Consider the following 15,526-nt stretch of genomic DNA (forward strand, 5'->3'; position numbering starts at 1 on the left):
ATGGTAAGAATATACCCAGATCCTGGACATAATGTGGCCTCAACAATGCCCCCCCCCCCTGGTAGACACTACTCAGACTCCCTCCAGTCTATATCTGGCAGAGAAGAGGTAGCAAGATTATACACTAGCTGATCCAGAAGCCTCCTAGAGAGGTACTAATAGGTTCAGTCTGGTATACTAACTAGCGGTTGGCCTGTGAACACCGTTTTAGCTGTACCCTCGAAATGTAAGGAAGTTTGGATCTTGCTGTTGTTGTTGTTATTTTGGTTTTTAGGAGCATTAGCAACTAAGGCCATATTGCTCCGGGATATGCAATGGTCATTTCCTGACCTTTCCGCATCCTCCGTATTTGGTGGTGACGGGCTCGAACCCCGGTCTAATCAAGAAGCGTGTGCTACGCACTGCGGCTCCTTCCCACCTGGCTACGGAGGTGCCTTTTGGATCTTGCCATGGTGTTCATCATAACCTCAAAAGACATCAGTCATACTGCATGATGGAAGAGTTGGGGTAGGGTTGACCGGAACTTATCTCTGGAAGGTAAACATGGGTTCCACCACTTCAAGACTTGAATAAATATGTTGAATAAAACTAATACACAGTGCTACCCCCCACCTTACACAATTATATTTTCACTTCATCATTCATTTTAACATTTACTCACTACTGTTCAGTCTAACAGTGTGAAGTCTAAGTGTAAGTCCTGTAATTATGAATTTTCAAGCTATAGGATTTTGAATAGTGAAGCAGTTTTAATTATAACTGCACTCCATACACAGGATTCTCCACTAAGTGATATGATAGCCATGTTTCCACCAATTGTTAATTAAGGGAATTTTGAGTTAAAAATGTTATATGAACATGTGTTCCATTCTCGTGGGTTAAAAAGCTATATGCATCAAGCTTAAGTTATTTAAGGGATTATTATTTAAAAAAAATTTTTTTTGGTAAGCATTTTAAATCAGCTTGACAGTTGAGAACTGATTCAATGTCAAAACTTCAATAATAAAAAAAAGAAAAAGATAACACTTTGGAATCTAGATTTAACATCCTCTAACTATATAAGCTAACAGTTCCTTTTCAGTTTTCCATTCCCAACCACATTTACCAGTATGCTAGCAACAAGTAATATCATACATAAGTTGTTGTTGCTGTTATCTGGTTTTTAGGAGCATTAGCAACTAAGGCCATATTGCTCCGGGGATATGCGGTGGTCATTCCCTGACCTTTCTGCATCCTCCATATTTGGTGGCTCACGGGCTGGAACCCCAGTCTAATCAAGAAGCATGTGCTATGCACTGCTGCTCCTGCCCACCTGGCTAGGGAGGCGCCTGCATAAAAGTGCAGGAAGCTTGAGCACAAGTCAAATGCATGAAGACAATTAAAAAAATAACTAAGATTCATGTGCAAATTCAATGAACACTGTATGAACGTAGTACTAAAAAAGTAATTAGATTATTCAACAACAGAATGTTGACTAACCTTAAAAAATTTAACCGTTCTTGCACTTGCTGAACATGACTGAACCTGCAATCTGGTGATACGGCATCTGGATCTAAATTAGAGTTTTCTAAAATGAGAAAAAGATTTTTTAAATAAGTAAATTTATAACTAAACAGTATATTCAGAAGAAATAAGATCAATATTCCTTTTCCAATTATACACAATGAACATTTGTCCTTATTAAAAAATGAAAACATAGTACAGATAAAAACAATAAGCTACACTAGAAACTTTATAAATACAAAGTATTTCACTTCATGTGCATCAGCTGTTACTCGCTCACTTCTTTAATTTAAAGGTACGTTAAATAGAGATACATTAAGCTATATTTTCCTTGCATTTTCAAGAAATGTAGTAAAATTTATACAAACTTTAAGAGAGAAATTATAATTTCTAAAATAAAATTTATATTATCAACTAGCTAACCCTGCTTTTCTCTTGGCTCTATATGACTCAAAATGAAATTATTTTTTTATTTTTCACTTTTAATATTTTTCACTGATATTTAATGACTTTCTACATGATTAAACAAAATGTAAAATTTTATGCTGTTTTTAAAAAAAATTTAATTTTTATGTTATCCAACTGAATTTGTTAACATGTATCTCCTTGCATCAATATGACCTAATTTCAAGTAATTATATTAGAACTTAACTAGTTTTATTTTTTATCATAACTGGCACTATGTAAGATGTTTACATACATTTATAAATGCTTCTTGCCAGAACAATGTAATTTATAAACTATACATTACTGGCAAGAATATTCATGAATTTTGAAGGTCAATACAAGAGTTCATACTGACCTTCATTTTGAAGGTCAGTATTTTATTGCATTAATATATATAATATAGCATTATATTGTGCCAATTTATTAGCTGCACCTGCCTCTTACATGAAACAGGGCAATCCTTCAGTAACCAAATGACAAGTTGATTCCATGCAATATACAGCATGGTGGGCAAATCAGTAATACATATTGCAATACATGCAATTCAGTGTAAGAATGGGCAAGGACAAAAGATTAAAGTGATTGAATGCATCAGGACAGTTGGTGCCAGCTGCACTGATTGTATATTTCAGAAACAGCAACTCTCCTGGTGTTTTCATTTATCCCATGCTCTGGGTCTAGTGAGATTTCTCCAATAACCAAATAACATATAGGTAATAGTAAACCTAGGATGATCAGAAACATCTCACTAATGCAAGAGACGAATGGAGGCTGACACAACTTAGTGGATTATCTGAAAGGCAATAATATATCAAATATACTGGTATCTCAGTATACTGGTGTAACAGTGGTAAAAAAAGAGGCATTTCGAATGCACAGCTCATCATATCTTGTCACGCAGAATATCACAGCCAACTGGGTTTTTACTCCTGCCAAAGGAAAACAAGAAGGTACAGTTAGTGGGACACAGAAACTGGCAAAAATATCTTCTGTACTACAATGTCCCTGAAAACTACTTTTAGCATATTGACAATTAAATTTTGATAACAGATATGATCATCAAAAGAGGAGAGCAAATAGCACCTTAACCCATTACAGAATTTTAGGAAAAATATTTACAAATTTTATCAAAATTGTATAATGCAAAGAAAAACTGACAGATAAGCACCTGGCTTGTTTTAGAGGATGCTGTCCTTTCAAGCAGTATGCTACCAACAAGCCTGTAAAATATGGCATCAAAACACAGATGCTTCGTGACAGTGCAAGTGAATGAAAACTGAAGTGTAGGCAGGAAAGATGCTAGGTGAACCTCCCCTGAAAAACACAAGGAATGCAAGTGGATTAACGAGACAGACGTTACTTTTTTTCCTCCACCTCAAGCAAAACAAAGTCAAATACTACTCAAAATAAATCCAACTACACTAGGAATGGTTGGAAAAAATTAAACTGGAACTCAATGATAAGTAAATAACTAAATGTACAGTTCCAAAGTTTATTTTGTGAGGAATACCCACCATTGCTTCATGCATTCCTTAAAAAAAAAAAATAAAAATAAATAAAAAATACTTATTCTCAAGTAGATTTGAGAAAAAGCCATAATTCTGCTTTCAAACTTCCCTTGCAACCCACGACAGCACTGCCAACAGGAGATTCTGCACACTATAGGACCATGCTGCGCAATATCGCATTGACCACACAAGACTTTGTCAATGTGGTCAACCAGCTCCCAATTAAAGCTATGGTAGAACCAGGCGGCTTCCCCTCATCGTTGAAGTTTGCCACATTTACATAATCAAGCCCCTGGAGAATGTTTTTAACAATGCCATTAGAACAGGCATTGTTCTTGAAGGAAGTAACACACACTTAGTCATCCCTGTCCCATAAAAGTCACAAACTAAGGATTACAACGATTGCAGAACCGTTTCTGTCGGATGCTCACTGTTAAAGATTTTCAAAAAAGGCCAACGTTCCCAAGCAATTGGATAACAGCTTCCGGCGTGAGTCACCTTACCTTCATACTGTGTGATGAAGTCACATACTCCAACTATGTGATGTGCAAATGTATCCCCAATTCACAAAGGGAGATCAAAGGGTGACACGAGTAATTACAGACCAGTTAGTTTAACTTCTGTTTTGGGTAAAATTATGGAGTCACTGGTTAACGATGCAATGCCATCTGGCAATAATTCAGACACAGCATGGATTTGTTAAGGGAAAGTCTTGTCTGACAAATCTGACAGGATATTATGATGTAGTTACAAAGGAACTGGATCCAAAAAATAATTTTGATATCATATATTTGGATTTCAGGAAAGCTTTTGACACTGTTGCGCATGGAAGACTATTGTACAAATTGGAGCAGAATGGTATTAAGGGTAAGTTGCTACAACGGATAAAAGGATGGTTAAGTGGGAGAAGACAGAGGGTGGTAATCAATAGGTGCTGCTCTTCGTGGTCTAATGTTATTAGTGGAGTCCCACAGGGTTCGGTGTTAGGTCCTCTGTTGTTTTGTATATTTATCAATGATATTGATGAAGGTATATCAGGCTTAGTGTCGAAGTTTGCAGATGATACAAAGGTTGGCAGGGTTGTTAATGACAGTAATGGCAGTGTGCTACTGCAATAGGATCTAGATAATTTGGGCAGATGGGCTAAGAAGTGGCAACTGATGTTTAACCATGATAAATGCAAAGTACTGCATATGGGTAGAAGTAAAACCCCACAGAAACGTACCAACTGTGTGGTACTACACTTAAGGTGGTAGAAAATGAAAAAGACCTGGGAGTAATTGTGCAGTCAGATATGAAGTTTTCGGAGCAATGCAGACAGGCTGCCAGGGCAGGTCATGGGGTTTTGTCAATGATATATAGGAATTTTGCTAGCAGGGAAAAGGAGCTGATTGTCCCTCTGTATAAGGCAATGGTCAGGCCACACCTTGAGTACTGCCTACAGGTCTGGAGGCCTCATTTTAGGAAGGATGTAGATTTGCTTGAGCGTGTACAGAGAAGGGCAACAAGATTGGTGAGAGGAATGAAGGGATCTTCTTACCAAGAGAGGCTTAAGTTCTGCAAATTGCAGTGGCTGGAGACTAGGCACCTGCCTGGTGATCTGATTGAGGTGTATAAGGCCTTGAATGGATTGAGCATGCTGAATTCTGATGGGATCCTTCCACTTGTTCAGATTACGAACCTAAGGGGGCATAAATTCGAATTGAGGAAAGACAGAGGTAGAATAGATATGCGGAAATTTGCCTTTAGCCAGCGAGTGATTAATTGCTGGAACAAATTTCCATCTGAGAGAAAAAATATAGATACGTATAATTATAACCCAGTTTAATGTAATAATAAAATATACTAATAAGTAACAGGCAGCAGCTTTCAAGACTAACGAGTCTCTTTTTCAACTGAATTCAAATACAAATACAACAGATAAGTGCAATGAGCTGAGTGAGGCACGTTATTCATTTGCTATTGTTGTTGCACAGATGTGTGCTGTTTTACTCACTGATCATCTAGCATTAAAACGGTTGGCTTTAGGATGGGGTGTAGATGTATGCCTTCGTGGCGGTTTATTGCCTTTGGATTGTTTAATATGTTAAGTGACTCTATCCATAGGTGGTGGCGAAAGTGTCATGAGTGGTCTACTATTTCAAAGTCACATTTGGGATCAAGATCGTGGTTGGTGGTCCAAAAATGTTCCGCGACTGCGGACTGGTCAGTTTTGGCAAGCCAAACTGCTCTGTCATGTTCCGTAAGGCCATCTTGGAGATGCCTTGATGTTTCTCCTATGTAGCAACTGTCACAGTCTCTACAGGTGATGTGATATACTACATTGCTGCGTAAGATAAGAGAGGTGTCACAGGGGGCTTCACACTGGAGACAAGTGAACGTAAGTTCCTGCAGGGTAACTGCACGCATTTGATGTTTTAATTTCTAAGAATCTTCGAGATCCGTCCTGACACGCCTGGATAATAGGGAATGTAGGCGGACGGTATACCGTCTTGGTTCGGTGGTCTTGGGTGGGATCAAGATGGGATCCATCCCATGTGCTAAGCAGGTGCCTGTAATAGGCACCTGTTTAGCACATGGGATGGATAACCACATTTGGTTAGGTCCGCCTTCACATGGGAGATCTCATTACTCCTAATTGCATCAGTGCTGGAATGGCTCCAAGCCCTGGAGAATAGGGTGCGGGCAGTGCTATTGAGATGACTTGGTGCGTGGCCGGATCTGTAGTTAGTGAATTGTCCGCACCATATAGGTTTGTGGTATACTGAAGTCTCTAGATGTGGGCCTACGCGATGCACTAAGACATCCAGAAACGGGAGCGCATCGTTGACCTCTAACTCTATAGTAAACTTGATGAAATTAGATAGGGAGTTGAGGTATTCCAGTAGTGCTGTTTCAGAGCTACGTGGTATTACAGTAAAAATATCGTCAACACATATCTGCACTATGGTGTAATAGGTGCAGGTGGGTTCAGGTGTATCTGCTCCCCCAGATCTTCCATGGCGATGTTGGCTACTACGGAACTAACAGGGCACCCATAGCAGTGCCATGTACCTGCTGGTAGACTGAATCCTCAAAAGTGAAGATGCTGCTTGATAAGCATAGGTTGAGGGCAGTACAGATGTCATCAGTGGATAGTGATGTCCTGGATTGGAGGCTTAAGTCGTTCTCAAGGAGCCTTCTGGCGCAGTGCACGGCCTGTTGGATGGGAATTGAAGTGAGTAAAGAAATCACATCAAATGATGCCATGACGGTGTTGTCAGGGATTGAAAGGTCCTTAATGAGGCGGATGAATTCACTGCTATTTTTAACGGTGTGTGAGGTATTTCCTACAAGAGGTGAGAGGAGGCGCGCGATATGCTTGGACAGTTCATTCGTTGGGGCACTGCAGCACGACACTATTGGTCTGAGGGGAATACCCAGTTTGTGGATCTTTGGCAGTCCATAGAATTGTGGTAGTTGGCAGGCAGTAGCATGTAGAAGACGCTGAGTTGTAGTCGAGATCTTCTTATCTTTAAACCATGTGTGGACGAGTTTATTGACATGTGTCTCTAGACGTTTCAAGATCTTAATGGGTGGATCAGATAGAGGTTCATATACGTTTGGGTCTAGTAGTAGGGCCAGGGCTTTCTCTCGGTAGGTTGATCGGTCCAATACAACGGTCCGGCACCCTTTATCAGCAGGAAGTACAACGATGGAGTTGTATTTTCTTATAGATGATAGGGTGGCATGTTGACGATGGTTAAGGTTTGAGTAAATTTGCCGAGTGCTGCGGAAGATTGTGGCAGTCCTGAAACGGATCTCGTTGGCAGTTTCTTTGGGAAGGTCGGTAATACTGCCTTCTATACCCATAGCGAGCTGTGTGAATGGAGGTTTAGATGGTATGATGGTGAATTTCATACCGTTGGATAAGACATTCAGCAGTTCAATGGATAGTTGTTTGCTGCTTAGGTTCAAGATGAAGAAAGTTGCATCACTTGAACGTGTGCTTGCCTTTAAGGCGTTAGCTTCTATGCTTAAGTTTATGAATTGGTGCTGTTGGCGTAAATGGTAGGTATCAGAGATCTCATTAGTCCAATGACAGATGGTATAAGGTTCGTAAATATGATAGGTGAGACCTTCCCTTGCAGATGTTGTAACAGTCTGGACTTGTTGTAGTCAGCGCTCTTGATTTCACGGTGGAGATGGGTTATCCACAATTTTAATGTGCGTAGACTGAAGTTAAAACAGGCACGATCCATGTGAGAGTTGTGGAGCGGGGCTTTGTAGCAGAACCCTTTAGGTATGATTCGATTGCTTTTGCATCTATGTGCAAAGCGTAGATGTTGTCTATTGCGGGCTATTGAAAGGAAGGACTTCTGTAACTGCACACAATCGTTGTAAATATTATGCACTCCCGTTCCTGGGTGTCTTAGTGCATCGCGTAGGCCCACATCTGGAGACTTCAGTATACCGCAAACCTATGTGGTGCAGACAATTTACTAACTACAGATCCGGCCACGCACCAAGTCATCTCAATAGCACTGCCCGCACCCTATTGTCCAGGGCTTGGAGCCATTCCAGCACTGATGCAATTAGGCGTAATGAGATCTCCCATGTGAAGGCATACTTAACCAAATGTGGTTATCGATCCCATGTGCTAAGCAGGTGCCTATTACAGGCACAAGAACTCACATCCCACCAAAGACCACCGAACCAAGATGGTATACCGTCCGCCTACATTCCCTATTATCCAGGCGTGTCAGGACGGATCTTGAAGATTCTTAGAAATTAAAACATCAAATGCGTGCAGTTACCCTGCAGGAACCTACGTTCACTTGTCTCCAGTGTGAAGACCCCTGTCACACCTCTCTTATCTTACGCAGCAATGTAGTTTATTGCATCACCTGTAGAGACTGTGACAGCTGCTACATAGGAGAAACATCAAGGCGTCTCCAAGATCACCTTACAGAACATGACAGAGCAATTTGGCTTGCCGAAACTGACCAGTCCGCAGTCGCTGAACATTTTTGGGCCACCAACCACGATCTTGATCCCAAATGTGACTTTGAAATAGTAGACCACTCATGACACTTTCGCCACCGCCTATGGCTAGAGTCACTTAACATATTAAACAATCCAAAGGCAATAAACCGCCACGAAGGCATACATCTACACCCCATCCTAAAGACATCCGATTTAATGCTAGATGATCACTGAGTAAAACAGCGCACATCCGTGCAACAACAATAGCAAACGAATAACGTGCCTCACTCAGCTCATTGCACTTATCTGTTGTATTTGTAATTGAATTCAGTTGAAAAAGAGACTCGTTAGTCTTGATTTTTTTTTTTTTTTTTTTTTTTTGATTTGGTAGTTGTTGGCGCATCGGCTTCTGTGGCCATATTGCACCTCCCAAGGTTTTTGCAGTACTTTGATCCAAGCCCGAGGCGGGAATCGAACCCGCGACCTTTGGGTTGCCGGGCAGGTACTTTACCCACTCGGCTAGCCCGGTCGGCTCATTAGTCTTGAAAGCTGCTGCCTGTTACTTATTAGTATATTTTATTATAACATTAAACTGGGTTATAATTATACGTATCTATATTTTTTCTCTCAGATGGAAATTTGTTCCAGCAATTAATCACTCGCTGGCTAAAGGCAAATTTCCGCACATCCATTCCACATCTGTCTTTCCTCAATTCGAATTTATGCCCCCTTAGGTTCGTAATCTGAAAAAGTGGAAGGATCCCATCAGAATTCAGCATGCTCAATCCATTCAAGGCCTTATACACTAAACCACCACAAAGGCATACGTCTACACCCCATCCTAGAGACAACCGTTTTAATTCTAGATGATCAGTGGAGTAAAACAGCGCACATCCGTGCAACAACAATAGCAAATGAATAATGTGCCTCACTCAACTTATTGCACTTATCTGTTGTATTTGAATTCAGTTGAAAAAGAGCCTCGTTAGTCTTGATAGCTACTGCCTGTTACATATTAGTATATTTTATTATTACATTAAACTGGGTTATAATTATACATATCTATATTTTTTCTCTCAATCATGGACCCCAGAACACCAGGCCCATTCGTTACTAAACTTCCATCTCTCGTTGTGTAAGTTGATAGGTAAATAAATTTAAGGAGGAACTGGACAGGCATTTGGAGAGAATGGTGTGATTTTTTTTTTTTTTTTTTTTGACTGATGCTGCATAAGCTGCACACTTGCTTTCTTGCATCAGATGCCACTACTACTACTACTACTACCACCAACCTTATGGAAATGCTGTTTAGAATTCAGAATGCCAACTCATGGTATCTTCTTTGATGTGAAGACAACCTATCATAATATTATCATCCCAGTGCTTCTGCACATCCTCCCCAGTTACTTTGGAAATCTGAGGGAATTTTGCAGTTCCTGCAAGCATTATTATCTTGTAGGAAGCTGATTATTATGATAACAACCTGTATCAGGAACTGAGTATAACTAGAGGCGTACCACCAGGGAGAGTTATCTTGGCCTTCTTCTTTGCAGCTGCCTTGGAACCATTTCTAGCCACATCAGATAATTTTCTGTTTTATGTGGATGATATGAAGTTTTTCCTTCAAACAAAATATCAAAAGCAACTACCTGAGCAGATCCTGTGTGGTGCTAACCAAATTAACCAGTTGGAAGTTTACATTACAGCAATTGGCCTAAAGCTTAATCCCTAAAATCAACCTAACTGTCGATCACAAAAACCAAATCAATGAAGTTCCACTGTTCATCGGGGAGCACCACAATTAAATTTGTCAATCACCACCTTGAGCTGGGACTTGTCTGGGTCGATCACCTATCCTTCTCCCAGCACTTTTCTCACACAAAAGCAAAGATATATGCACCATGTTTGGCCATCAGACAGGAGTTGGTGCAATTCTATTATGCAAAGGTGATTGCAAACTACACTAAAGTTTGTGTCATGCCTATCCCACTCTATGCATCATCCATTTGGTCCTCTGCACCTGAAACTTACCTGAAAAAAACATTATAGCACTAAATACTGGTTCATTAATCCCTGAACAGAGTTGGAAGGCCCTTCACCATCTCATGTGCTATTCTCAATAACAACTTGGGTACTAACCTCATGGAAAGAACAGGTTCTTACAAGGAACCTGTGTATGTTCGTACAGCTACTAATGGGGAGAATTTCTTCTCCAGACATCTCAGATTTGGTTACGCTGCCCATCATCAGTGAAGGAGCAACAGTAGTGATCATCTATCCCTGAGAAGCAGCAATAACCAAATCTGGATGTTCCCCAGAACACTCTCAAGATCTCCAACATTCTAAAAATTGATGTCAAGAGACTCTGCAGACAATGCCAACTACAACCTAATCATAAAGGACATATCACACCCTGCAACTCTAACCATTTGCTGAGTACCATACTCAGTATAACAGTATTTTCTGGTACAGGGCATTTCATATTGTGTCAAACAATTTACATAAGTCATCATACTATAAGTATATTTGTAAATATAACAATGTATATTTGCAACTGAGTGAGTAATCTGTATTTTCTGTTACTTCATACTGTGCAAAACGATTTATGTATAACTGTATATATATATATATATATATATATATGTTATGATGTATATTTGTAGCTCTCTTAACCAGAAGGCTGTATTCAGGTGAACAATTCCAGCTAATAAATGGATTTAATAATAATAATAATAACCACCACAGGCATTCAAACATGGGACCCCATAGCTGGTCTAGAGAGACACTGAAGATCTGCACGGCCAACCCAACACTGATACACTTCCTAGATGCAACCAATGCAAAATGGTGGACCACCGCAAGGTCAAGAACACCATGACCAGACTGATACCCATCAGAAAACAAATCTTCCAGGGAGATGCTCTGAGCCCACTATGGTTCTATCTGGCACTCAACCCACTGTCCAACATGCTCAACAACAACAAGTATAGATATATCCTAAACGAAGGGAGGAAGAACTTGTACATCCACATTCACCCGATATTCATGGATCACATCAAACTCTATGCTGCAAATGAGAATTAACTCCAACTGCTACTCCAGATCACTGAAGAGCAGCACTAACATCAGGATGAAATTTTACCTAGATAAATGCAAGATCCGTGAATTGAATCAAGGACATTCAGTTGGACAAAACTACCAGCTGAAGACCAGTGAAGGGATTGAAGATCTTAATGAATGGAGGAAGAGAGAGAGAGAGAGAGGCATACAAATATCTGGGGATGATGCAGGCCCACCAGTTACAACACAAGAAGATAAAGACCACCCCTCACTGAGAAATACTGTCAGAGACTGAATGGCAGGAACATGATCACAGCCATAAACACTTATGCAGTCCCATTATTAACATCCTCCTTCGGGATCACAGATAGGACTAACATCAAGACGATGATGACCAAGAGGCATCAAGACCACCAGAAGTCAGCACTTGAGAGACTGACAATAGCCCGTAAAGAAGGAGAGAGATTTACTGGCTTCAGTGAAAAAGAGGTGGTTAAGAACCTGTGGGATTACTTCCGGGAAAACACAGCACCAATCTACCAAGCCATAATAGAGAAATGGCACTCAACCTCAACAAGGGGACCACTGACACAGACAAAAGAAACAAAGACAGAAAGTTGGCTGAAGAAGACATTCCATAGCAGACACTATAATGACCTCCATCAAGGCTACATAGATAAGATGGCTTCTGATGCTTGGCTCATGAACGTGAGGCTCTTCCCCGAGACAAAAGGATTCATGCTTGCTACCCAAGAACTAAAAGAAATACATCACCAAAGACAACAGAGTAACAGATAACGTGTCAATGATGGCACATGGCCCCAGAAACAATCCAACACATCACTGCAGGATGCTGTGTGAACACCCAGACAGAGTATACTCACAGACATATCCAGGTGGCCAGGATAATACATCAGAAGCTAGCACAAAAATACCAGCTGACAAAGAAAGTTTACCATATTACAAGTACGAGCCATACTAGAGACCTCTACCACAGACTATATTGCTGTGACTATACAGACTATATAAAGGCTTAAGTTCTGCTGGACCATGACATCGTAACGGACAAGACGATCCCACACAACAGACCAGACATAACCCTGATTGACAAAGAGGAAATTGCTGCCTATCTGATCGACATAGCAGTGCCCAACACCATCAACCTCCAGGAACAATACAAGGTAAAGATCAGAAAACAGTCAGACATAAGACAGGGTCAAATATATAAGGCATATGGAACAAGTAATGATCATGCTGATCATTGCATCAACCACTAGCATTGATGCCAAAGAGCCCCTATAAGAACCGATCAACAAAATGCCTCTCAGAGAGCCACTATCCTGAACATCTATAGGACACAACCCCCCCCTCCAATGCACTTGGTACCAGTAGGTGTCACGAGGCAGAAAAATCAAATAAGAGAGAGAGAGAGAGAGAGAGAGAGAGATATTTATAATAATAATATGCAATTCTTGATTATTATTATTAGCCATATGGTGAACCCATACTCACCAGATGTGAGCCGCAAGACAAAATTACAATTACCCTTAATTGACTTAATTGTTATAATAATTATTTTCTATATGTAGCTTTACAGTTCTAGCCAAACTCCGCAGTATATTTTTGAAATTAGATGCGATTTTGAAAGTTAATACTTAAGTGTGCATATAACGTTTATGTTTGTAACTTGCCACCATTATTATAGGATATGGAATAGCGTAATGTTTAACATAAAACTAGATAGCGAAAAATGTAGCACTATATTAGAAATCTGTAAGATTAGTAGAGTATTATCAATTAATCAGTAAAATTTATTAATCTTATTAAAATTCATTGTTAATTAAATTATACTTAACAGAATCACGACCCACACTAGAGCAGCAAAGCAGTGTTCACAGAATAGTCAGAGTGCTGTAGCTCGTGGGAGAACCGAAGTGGGCAATTCTCCAACACATCATAGTCTAAAACAATATGTGAAATGTTAAATGTTTGCAGATGTGTCTAGAGCAGGACATGATCTAGCCAAGGAGGATGTCTTTGTGTGTGCTAGGGGCAGAGACTGTGAAGAAATTAGACACCAACTCAGCATCCTGATGGGCACCTATGAGAGTTACAAGTGTAGGGCAAATGCCCTCGAAGAAATTATCACGACAGGGCCTATCAAGCTCTCAACTACCCAACTCAACACCAGAGCTCACTACTGTGCATCAGGCAACACAGAGGCAATCTCCAAGACAGAATGTGATGGTCCCACAGGAACTAGTTATTGTCAGTGACTATTGTCAGGGAGATGGGGAATATATTATCCAAAGAAGATAGGAGGAACAGGACCAAGGTATGCCTGCCAGGGAAAAAAGTTGATTACGCTGTAAGGCAGATATCATCTTTTAAGGGTATAAAAGGTGATATCGTTGTAGAAGTTGGCACTAATGACCGAAGGGAATGCCAGAAGAGATCTACAGATTTACTTAAGAAGTACAGGTCAATGCTGGAAAAAAGTCACAAGTTAAGGTTATATTTGAAAGTGCCTGCAATTCTGCACAGACACAATAGGAGGGAGTATATAGTGAGAGCCTTGAAAAACAATTCGGCCCTGGAGACATTGTGCAAGGCTCACGGGGTAGAATTTTTTTTCAACGTGGTCTGTGCTTACTAACAGGAGAGACTGCTTCTACAGGGATGGGATATACTTAAATAGAAAGGGTGCAAGAATATTTGCTGATGCTATCAAGGCAGTGTTAGGTGGGTTGGAAAACTGCTAGATTGGGGGGATTCACGGAATAAAAGATTAACGGTGGCCGCAGACAGAGGAGAAAGTGATTTTGCACTGCTTCTATTTTAATGAGCAGCAGCAGCCTAGACAGCAAGTTGCTGGGGATGTCAAGGGCTGCTAGTAGTCATCATGGAACAAGTAAATACATCGGCTGTGTGTTAGTGCATGTATACTTTCATGTACATTAATCCTAGAAGTATAGTAAATAAAATTGATGAATTTGAAGTGCTGATCAAGACATCAAAGGCAGATATTATTGGGATTTCACAGACATGATTTCACACAGATATAAGCAGAGCAGAATTGGAATTTGGGGAGTAAAATGATGTTGTAGGGAAGGACAGACAGGGTAGGAAGGGAGGAGGGGTTATGCTGTTTGTTAAGAAACATAAAATCTAAGGAAGTACATCCAGTTGACATGGGTAGACAGTGCAATGTTGAGTCTGTTTGGTGTGACAAACACGGGAAAGGAAAAATGAGAGCAGATTTATCCAATAATGAGATTTATCCAAATCAATCATCCTGTGGGCAGGATGATTGATTTGGATAAATCAATCATTTGATTGATTTATCCAAAGAAATGAAAACACAGCCTGTAAAATCAAGCAAATTATTATAATAAAGAAATTATTTACGACTTACAAATGTTAAAGAATGTTTATTCTTCATCGTCATCGACTAAATGCACACTCGTTGATCACTCATTATTGGCTTGGCACCCGTTGTTTTGTTGCACAAGGCGTTGTCTTCTTCAGAAATGCTTCGAGGCATTTGTTTCCAAGATAATCAACTCTTTTAATTATAAATTTCACGATTGCATGGGTAAGCATTTTTTAACAACACACACAAATTGCAACTTGCATGATTCACGTGGAGTAACAAGTTTACGAAGCTTAAAAAAGGAATGAAGAGAAGATTCTGAAAATGTATTTATGTTTTTTTATTTAATTGAAAATTTCAGTAAAGGGAAAACACATTTCACCATAATAACGAAAAAAACCATACAATTCCAGATATTGGTATTTTCACAAATGCAAGAAGATCGAGTTTACTACCCATTTATAACTGATTGCAGCAACAGAAAAGCCCAATAAACTGGAAAGTGCAATTTTTTTTATTGTTTTATGGTCATGACCTCCAGAAATGTGCTTTAGAAAATATCACAAAGCCGTTTAAAATTGATTCTTATAACGGAACATTTGATAACGATGAAAGTGTAGTGCATTTTAATGATTGGAATTGATATAATTGATTGAACTAATACAATTTA

The 15,526-nt window shown here is 39.8% G+C and overlaps 1 protein-coding gene across 4 annotated transcripts in view; it reads right to left on the reverse strand.

Annotated features, from left to right (window-relative positions):
* The window catches only part of faf (ubiquitin carboxyl-terminal hydrolase-like faf), a 1,326,265-nt gene that overhangs the window by 874,417 nt on the left and 436,322 nt on the right, over positions 1-15,526 (reverse strand). For all 4 annotated transcript variants that reach the window (XM_090382082.1, XM_090382083.1, XM_090382080.1 and 1 more), the window contains one exon: positions 1,480-1,567. In XM_090382082.1, coding sequence (XP_090238208.1) covers positions 1,480-1,567 — 88 coding nt within the window. The remainder of the gene's footprint in view (positions 1-1,479; positions 1,568-15,526) is intronic.

The sequence above is a fragment of the Mastigoproctus giganteus genome, chromosome 9 (assembly GCF_048544385.1).
Source record: "Mastigoproctus giganteus isolate SK-2022 chromosome 9, ASM4854438v1, whole genome shotgun sequence".
Classification (NCBI taxonomy): Eukaryota; Metazoa; Arthropoda; class Arachnida; order Uropygi; family Thelyphonidae; genus Mastigoproctus; species Mastigoproctus giganteus.